Genomic DNA, 9,439 nt, shown 5'->3' on the forward strand with positions numbered 1-9,439 from the left:
GGATCCTCTGAGAAGGAATTTCAGCCTGTCACAGAAGATTTGAGTACAACACAACCCCAGCCTTTCCCCCCTATTTTTTTTTTTAATATTCAGCCACTTCAAATAAACCCTAATTCCCATGGTAACTGCACAGACGTGGCCTGATTAAACTCTCTGCATCTATGATAGATTTCTAGTTTGAATCAACCCCTGTGCTTCATCCTTCATGTTTTCTTCAGCAACACATCAACATCTGAAATTCCAAGCCTCTGCAATGCTGCATATCTTAAATCTTAATTTGGAAACACTCGCAAAAAATATGAGAGAGGGTCATATTCTGTTAATGACAGAATAATAAAGCATCACCCAGCACGAGAATGGATGGCTGAATGCATTAGACTTGCAAAAGGAGGAAAAGTGTGGCTGTGACCTCGTTACAAAACTAGCAACAGGGAGACAGAATAAACAGAGGGAATGGAAAACAATAAGTTTAATACTCACACGCTCATCATCAGAAAGTCTTTTAGTGATGTGAATGGCACTTCTTCGAGACCGTCTTGGATGGCTTCTGTGTCTGAACAGGTAGTGATTTTTGAGGGATCCAATCTGTAAGACAGAAGCACACTTCAGGTGTCCAGATGAGATTTTCCCACTGTAAACAAATATCAACAACCATAACCTCGACAAATTAAGTCTTCTGAAAAGACAAAAGAACAAGGAACTAGACTGCAATAAAGTCTAAGAAAAAAACTGCTTATCACAGCCTGTGTGCTGCTAAAGAGACTGAGGGAATTCTTTCAGTTTTAGCTAGGGAAGTAGCAGTCATTACTACCACAGAACTCAGTAACACAGCACTTGTAGCAGAGAGCAGCATGCTCAGACATCCATCCCTTGACATGGCCAGATTTTGAATGGGAGGCTTTTTACACACAGCCACATACCAGTTTTATCTGGGGGTCAGCTGAAAAGGGTGTCCAAAACTGTGTGGCTTTACAAGCCTGACTTTTGGTGGTTTTTTTTTTTTATTATTTTGGGGTCTTTTTGTTTGTTTGGGTGGTGGGGTTTTCTGTTTGTTTGTCTGTTTGTTTTTACAACCATGTTCACTGGGGCAGTGGTGGTTACCCAGACAGACAGGATGGCTTTAAATATCCCCTTTTCCCTAAGGGTGAGGGGAGAATCCACTGCCTCCCAGGGGACTGAGATTTGGGGCTGTGAAGGAGATGACCCTCAGCCCGGAGCTGCCGGTCCCGCCGGCTCTGCCTCCTCTCCCAGCCGCGGGGGAGAGGGGTCCGGGCACAAGACCCTTCTCTAAAGGTGGTTACTCATCCCTGACAACCCTGACGTCACGGCATCCAAAAAACCAAAAAAAAGACCAAAAAAACCCCAAACGAAGAGTCCCGAGGAGGGACTGATGTGGAGAGAGAAGGCAATGGAATGGGATGGAGGGGGGTGCAGGGCACGGGCAGCGCGGGAATAGAGTCAGCTGCCAGTGTCCCCCATCCCCCAGGGACAGGGGCTCCCCACCTTCCCTGTCCCATCCCCTCAGGGACAAGGGGTGCCCTCTCCTACCCTGCCCAGTCCCCTCGGGATAGCGGGGTGCCCCGTCCGATCCTCCCAGTCCCCTCACAGGGACAGCGGGGTGTCCTCTCCTACCCTGCCCGGTCCTCCCCTCTGCCTGGCCGGGCTCCTGAGGGAAAGCAGAGTGCTCTCCTCGGTCCTGCTGGATCCCCTCCGGGAATTCCGGGCTGCCGTGTCCGAGGATGCTCGGTCCCCTCAGGGATAGTGCGGGTGCTCTGCGGGGCTCTCCGGGGAAGAACCGCCCCGAGCAGTCCCCTCAGAGGAGAGCAGGGGTGTCCTCCCAGACCCTGCCTGCTGGATGCAAGGACAGAGGGGTGGCTGGATGCTCTCCTCAGGGAGATAGGCTACCCCATCTCCTCAGGGGACAGCGGGGTCTCTGCCCGACCCTGCCTGATTTCCCCCCAGACAGAAGCGGGAGCGCTCTGGTACCCAGAGAGCCAGGATGGCTTTAAATATCCCCTTTTCCTTCAGGCTGTGGGGAGAATCCACTGACTCCCAACGGACTGAGCTGGGATCACACCGAGATCTGAGATTCTGAAGATGATGATTCCTGCCCGGTCCCCTCAGGAATCGCCCTGCCTGGTTCTGCCGCAACTCCCCAGGGAAAGCCAGGCGCCCTGCCTGGGCAGGCTCAGGGGGAGCCGGGACCCCTGCCCGACCCTCCCCGATCCTCTCTGGGAGAGCGGCACGGCCGTGCTTCGCTCCCTGCCCGGTCCCCCTCGGGGACAGCCATCCCCGCCCGGACACCGCGGTGTCGGGAGCCAAAGGGGGGTCCGTCCAGGGGGGGACGAATTCCCTTCAACTCCCCGGAGCCCGGCAAGCAGCATCTGGGCACAAGTTTCGGGGCATCCGGGAGGAAGAAGGGAGAGAGGGAAGAAAGGACGGCAGCTCCCTGCGGGCTGCACATCCCGCCTGTCCTATACCCGGGTGTACCTGTCCCATCAGGTCGTAGTCCAGCTCCTCGGCGATGGCTCTGGCGGTGTCGGGACCCGTGGGGATCTCCGCTGCCCACTCGTTGAGGAATTGCCGCTGGGCCAGGCAGCAGCAGCCGGCAGCCAGGAGCACCAGGGCCGCGCACCACCGCCCGTCCATGGCCGCGGGGAACGGGGCGGCCAGGCCGGCCGAAGCGAAGCGGAGCGGAGCGATGAGAAGCGGAGCGGGCTGCGGAGGAGCCCCGCGTTGCTAAGGGAAGAGAGGGAGAGAGGGAGAGAGGGATGTGGCAGCTGCGGCGGCTGCCCGGGGCTTTGCGGCGCCCAGACCCTCCGGAGCTGTAATGGAAATGAGTGTTTACACGTCAAAACGACGACAGCCATCCTGACGTCAAGTGTACCTGGCCCCCGAGCCCGGGGGGGTGGTAATTCCCCAACGGGAAGGGGAGGGGGGCGTGCGCTGAAAGCATCGGGGAGGAGGAGGGGGAGAAGAGCGCCCGACCCGGACGGGTCCCGGGGGATGGGGGCGGCTGTTCCCGGGACCACGAGTTGGGGGGACATCTCACACCCTGGGACGGGGGTCGCGGGGGTCTCAGTCCCTCTGGGGTCTCCCACCTTCTGGGGGTCTCGGACCCTCTGGGGATCTCTGTCCCTGTGGGAATCAGGGTCCCTCTGGGGCTCTCGGTCCCTCTGGGGCTCTCGGTCCCTCTGGGGTCTCCCACCTTCTGGGGGTCTCGGACCCTCTGGGGATCTCTGTCCCTGCGGGAATCAGGGTCCCTCTGGGGTTTACCCACCCTCTGGGGGTCTCAGACCCTCTGGGGATCTCTGTCCCTGTGGGAGTCAGGGTCCCTCTGGGGGTCTCGGTCCCTGCTGGGTCTTGTTCCCCTGTGAGGGTCTCATTATCCCTTGGGGGGGGGGCAGCTCCCGCACGGCATTGCCGGTCTGGGCTGTTGGATTGCGGTCAATCGCGATATTAAAGTGAATTGCTCTGCTTCAGCCTCAGCACAAGGCAGGGCAGAGCGCGGACCCCTCCTCCTCACACCCGACCCCCTCCCAGCAGCGGTTCGAGGGCGAATAAAACCTCCTGGGGGGCTTTTGTTGCTTTGGTTTTGTTTCGTTTGGGGTTGTTTGTTTGTTTGTTTGTTTTAGGTTTTTTGTTGTTCTTGTTTGTTTGGGGTTTTTTTTCTGTTTTGGTTTGGGTTTGGGTTTGGGTTTTTTTTTTTCAATGAAGCTAATAACCCAGGACCTACTGCACGGTAATTAATTAATGTGAATCGTCCCCTGATAGCTGGGACACACCACAGGTATGCTGCATTAATTGGTACCCATATCCGGGCCTGGTGATGTAATGAACATCTTTTCCCTCAAGTACTGTTATTCCTTTCAAAATAATTTTAATTGTCTTTATATATATATATATATATATCTCACATCCAGAGGGCTGCATGTTGCATTTTCTCAACAACTACTAGAGTTTGTTAAGTACTTATTTATTTCCATGTTTTCATTTTGTATCTGTGTTTCCCCAGCTCCTCTTGTTGTTTTGTTTGTTTGTTTTTGTTTTGTTTTTGTTTTTTAGCTTTCCTACTATAATTTCAGTGTCTTTCCTCATACTAAAACACATAAAAAAATTTCCTAATGTTCCCTAAGTGCTCTTGCTTCTGCCTCTGATACTGAACCTTTTAGCAGCCTCAGTTTACAATTAAGTGTGTTTCAATGCTTGGTTCTTCCAACTTTGAAAATTTTACGTTGCTTTTTGGGCATCAGAGCTGTGATTTAATGCTGATTTCCTTCTTCTCTTTACCTGTTTATTGTAGAGTGGGAGATACTCCTGCCCTACTTTTTTTTTTTTTTTTTTTTTTTTTTTTTTTTTTTTTAGGATAATGGAAAACATGAATACAAAACAATGAGGAGTGGAAAATATTGAAACAACCTGAGGTCCCCAGGATGGGCATGGGTCTGAGAGCCTCCTGGAGGAGGGATGAGGGGACTGTGAGCACTGCAGCTGAGGTGCCAGCCAGGCAGTGCCAAAGTTACAGCAGCTTGAACAGATAATGGAGAGGAAAAAGGGTGAGTATGTAACCAGTATACCAGAAACACCAATGAAGTATCAATAAATACCCATGCAGCATGGAACACCAATAAAAGGACACTACAGCACCCTCCTGGCCTTCCCCCATGCTCACTTTTTGGCACATGGTGATGCAAGGGCAGGACAGGCTCTGTCAGAGTCAAGCCAGCAACTCAGGCGTGTGTTTTCATTTTAATTTATCAGACTCACTTCGTGATCCTCACAGTCGTCTCTGCCAAAAATGTTTTTTTTTTTCCTTCACTTTGCTGGACAGATGCCTTAAAAGATCTCTGTTCCATTTTTAGCAGTGCTTCTGAGGCTTTCACTCAACGTGGTTTTCTTGCCAAGCAATTGTGGGGTCCACATGGATTTTTTCTGTGTCAGTTTTGCCACTGCTGTTCTGCCCCAGGCACAGAGGGCTTTTGACCCCTCATTTCTCACCTCTGAGGTGGCAGCATGGCTGGGATTTTGTATTTTGTATCAAGCAACTGTGCAGGAATGTTGTCTGCATACAGAAAGGGGGTGAGAGCCATATGGGCACATGATGACAATTTATCTCCCCAAGACTTCAGCAGCAACTGGAACATCTCCATCCCTAAGACTGTTTGGAAAACCTCAGGAATTCGTTCACATGTGGGTTTTTGGGGAGGATTATCCTTCTGTGGAGGACTTCAGCTGTGCAGAGTTCTGGGCTGTGGGAGAGAATGAGCTCTCTGCTACACAAAGCTGGTTATTCCCCCCATTACTGAAGGATGCTGTTCAATCCACTGCATTCCTACCTAACAATGGCACAATAAAATGCAACAGCCTGCCCAGCAGCATCAGGTGGAGTCAGAAGATAATTGTTTCATGCTCCATAAACAATACAGGTTTGTTGCTTACCCATGGAAGATTTATTTAGCCCCTGGTGCACCTGGTGGTATTCTGCCTGAGTGAAAAACTAGAAACAAACACAATACCAATTATAAAAATATTTCTAGTGTGCAATTTTGGCTTAACATGGAATTCAAGGGGATATCTTTTTCAAGGGGATCTACGTTCTGAGGACCTCTTTGCATCTGGTGGATAATTATTAGTAAAGCAGCTCTCGAGGTTTTTTTTACAGTGTGTGGTAACTGAGTGGGAATCCTTACTTTTTTTCCCAAGCTGAAGTGTTTTCCTGTAGATAAATGCAAGGTTTTTCCTTGCACATAGGTGAGATGTCCATCAGTGCAGTGTGTAATGCAGTTTATGAAACCCCAGCACAACAGGGACTGCAGGGAAGCCATGAATGGAACCCCTCTCTCCTCATTTTCACAGAGCAAGGCAGTGAAGCAGCATTACTTACTAAAATGTGGTGTTTTTTTTTAATTAAGAAGTACATTCATGGGGGCAGGAGTCTTTTCCCAAATCCTGTATCCCTTCAGCAAGGATGAATACAGAGCTTCACCTGTTTGTGTCCCTTAGCACACTGAGCTCCAGGGGTGCTTTGAAGAACTTTGTGTTAACATTCCATAACTTCCTCCTGGACACCTGGGTGAAAACGATGCTGGATAAGTCCTTACCCCCTGTGAAAACTTAACCCTACAATAGCCAAAGGCAGTGTCCCAGCTCCCTCATGCTGAGCAGTGTAACTGATGGATTTTCCTGCCTGGTTGTCAAAAAGCATGAAAAGGCTTCAGACCTTTGCTGTGTGTTTGTACCTCCTGCCTTTCTGATCGTTCAAAGAGATGTGCACGAGAAAGGCAGATGGACTGATTTTGGAAAGCCAAGCACTTACACACAACACCATCTTTCCTCCCTTGTGAGTAAGGATAACGAGAAGCAACTCTTGTTCAAGGCTCAAGTCCATCAACCCAGAGAGATTTGGGGTTGTTCAGCCTGGAAAATGCTCCAGGGAGACCTTGGAGCACCTTCCAGGTCCTGAAGGGGCTCCAGGAAAGCTGGGGAGGGACTTGGGACAAGGGCCTGGAGGGATGGGACCCTCCGAGGGGGAAGGGTTTGGAGCTGGGAGAGGGGAGATGGAGAGGAGAAATCCTTTGGGGTGAGGGTGCTGAGCCCCAGGGTGCCCCCAGAAGCTGTGGCTGCCCCATCCCTGGCAGTGCCCAAGGTTGGATGGGGCTTGGAGCACCCTGGGCTGGGGGAGGGGTCCCTGAACATGATAAAGGGGGGGGTGGGTTTGGGACTGGGTGATCTTCAAGTTCCCATCCAGCCCAAGCATCTCATGATTTGATGATTCTGTAACCTCAGTGCTCTTCCTTCTTTCTGCTCTCCCAGCCCAGAGGGCAATGCCCCCCCTGCTGATGCTGGGTGATGCAGGGGGACCAGGACAGCCCTGCCCAGCTGGAAGGGAGCATCTCTCCTGCCTCTGTCCATCCCCCCAGCCCATTGCTCAGCACAGGCAGTGCCCAGCAGCAGAGGGAATGGAAGTTCTGGTGGCCAGGGACTGGGACATGATTCTGCCAGGGACAGTGCTGACTCCCAAATTAAATTAAAAAATCATAGAATCCTAGAATTGGCTGGGTTGGAAGGGACCTCAGAGCTCATCAAGTCCAACCCTTGCTCCACTCCCCCCGTGGTTCCCAGCCCATGGCACTGAGTGCCACATCCAGGCTCTTTTGAAATATCTCCAGGGATGGAGAATCCACCCCTTCCCTGGGCAGCCCATTGAGAGGGGAGAAATAGTTTTAAAACAATTTGCAGCTTCTTTGTGTCTCCCCATGGGATCCTTCTCTTCTCCAGCCTCAACACCCCCAACTCTCTCAGCCTGGCTCCAGAGCAGAGCTGCTCCAGCCCTCCCAGCAGCTCCAGGGCCTCCTCTGCACTGGCTCCAACAGCTCCGTCTCCTTCTGCTGATGGGGACCCCAGAGCTGGACACAGCTTTACCCCAGGGGGGGCTCCCCAGAGCAGAGGGGACAATCCCCTCCCTGGCCCTGCTGGGATCACTCTGGGGATGCAGCACAGGGATGGGGTTGGGTTTCTGGGCTGACAGCAGCTGTGTCCAGCTCAACACCCTCTTCTTTCTTTTATTACCTTGTCCAGGTGCTCTCAGCCAGGAGAACAAAGCTCTGCAGGAGATCTTTTATCGAAGGGACCTCATCTGGTGGTGGGAGGTGCTCTGCAGGGTCAATAGATCTCCCACACCTGTCAGATGGTAAATGCTTCAGCAGGAAGGAACTGCAGCTTGTAAAGCACAGGAGCACCTGGTTACCCAGGTGTCTGGGTGATTTTCACTGATTCTCTTTTAAAACTTCAACCTGGGAAAGGTTAACGCCCTTCAGATGGGATTTTTTTGTTGTTGCTGTTGTTGGTAAACCTTAATTTGTAACACAGAGCACCACTTTTTTTCTTCTAAAACACAAGTATCTGGAAATGCAGTTTGATGAACAAAGTGAGTGGGGTTGCTGCTGTGGTTTAATTATTCAAATACTGTAAAAAAAAAAAGGGCTGTGCTGCTGGTATTTAATTTGGCTGTGGACCAAAGAACACCCTTTAAACCCACTTTTTTTTGTGTGTGTGTGGGGAAGTAACACATTTCTTTCTTTTTTTTTTTTTCCTGCAGAAGCCAACACTTCAGAGTGGTTTCAGGGTGGGATAAAAGAAGCTGTATGTGTTGGCAGTCACAGGGAACATGGGCAACACCTGCTTTTGCCATCAATTACTGCCTGCAAGCTGGCAGGGCATGTTTATTTTGGGGGCATTGCATTTGCTTGGGTAATAGCCCATGACACACTCTCAGTTTTGGTGTTTTTTTTTTTCAGCAGCTGAGCAGGGAGAACAGCTAATCATATCTGTACAAATGAAATACAAACATGCCCTCCCAGCCCTTCATGAGTGGTTAAATAGGGGCCTAATGACACCAGGCCAGCAGGAAGCAGTTGGTGAACAACCCCTCCATCTGTACCAACCCCTGGATAATTCTGTTTACTCGGATGGCTCAAACTAATTCAAGCCAAAAAAAAAAAAAAAAAAAAAAGTCAAAAGCCAAAAAAAAAGAAAAAATCTGGAAAATGTATAGGAAGGGCTGTTGGAGAGGTGGAAAGCCCCAGAAAAAAAACAACAGCAATAATGTCATTATTTGGAAGAGGAAAAAGTGCCCACAAAGTGGTTTTAGGGCTGGCAATAAGGAGAGGCAAGTTCACATCCTGAGTGTTTGTAACCCAGGTGACAGAGATGGTCAAAAAAAGGAATATTTGGGGGGAATGTTTTTAGTAGCTTTGGCTACATTGATGTAACCCCCAACATTCTGAAACTCTTCATCTGCAGATTATAATTCCACTAATATTTTAGTTCCAGTAAAAGTCTTCATTGTCCTCACCTGCAATAAATCCCTAACAATCCCTAAGAAGCCCTTGTCACTAAATCCCTGAGAGAGGACCAATAAATTCACAAATTTTTGATGTATTTTAATAACAGCATAAATAATACTTAGCACTGGTGAAAACATCGCTGAGGATCTGAAATTATCACTCTCAATGTTTGATTTAAAGGGGGTGGTTCTGCAGAAGTCTTTTCAGAAGACTAAATACTAATTAATTATTTTTAAATGGGTCTTCTAGTGTGTTCTTCCTCAGTGTGTTCTGTTTCCAGCGTGATGAAAAAGATGAAATAAATGGATGGAGAAGAGAGAGTGAATACCTGAGAGTGAAAATTCATGTCAAAGCAATAAAACCCCACTCAGAGGTATGCAAAAAGCTCTATTAGGAGCTGTCTATTCTTTCTCTCATTCTCTGGAGCTTATTAATAAGTTATAGAAAAAGGAAGTAAATTATGATTTTAGGCTAAAGGGCCAGAAAAATTTTCTTGAGGAAAGGGCAGTGACACTGGAGAACACTGTGAGAAACTTCTTGTGAGTGCTTCCTCCTGAAGTAATTGTTGGGCCAACCACACAAGGGAAAAGAAT

General features: G+C 49.7%; 1 protein-coding gene across 2 annotated transcripts in view; it reads right to left on the bottom strand.

Annotated features, from left to right (window-relative positions):
- PCSK1 (proprotein convertase subtilisin/kexin type 1) overlaps positions 1-2,879 on the bottom strand; it is a 30,231-nt gene extending 27,352 nt beyond the window's left edge. The window contains exons 1-2 of one of the 2 annotated variants that reach the window (XM_071730568.1): positions 2,491-2,879; positions 481-585 (exon numbers count right to left, since the gene is read on the bottom strand). In XM_071730568.1, the coding sequence (XP_071586669.1) occupies positions 481-585; positions 2,491-2,649 (264 nt within the window). In that variant the 5' untranslated portion in view covers positions 2,650-2,879. The remainder of the gene's footprint in view (positions 1-480; positions 586-2,490) is intronic. The other variant, XM_071730569.1, reaches the window with a different exon arrangement.
- Positions 2,880-9,439: the final 6,560 nt, after the last annotated feature.

The sequence above is a fragment of the Heliangelus exortis genome, chromosome Z, assembly GCF_036169615.1.
Source record: "Heliangelus exortis chromosome Z, bHelExo1.hap1, whole genome shotgun sequence".
Lineage (NCBI taxonomy): Eukaryota > Metazoa > Chordata > Aves > Apodiformes > Trochilidae > Heliangelus > Heliangelus exortis.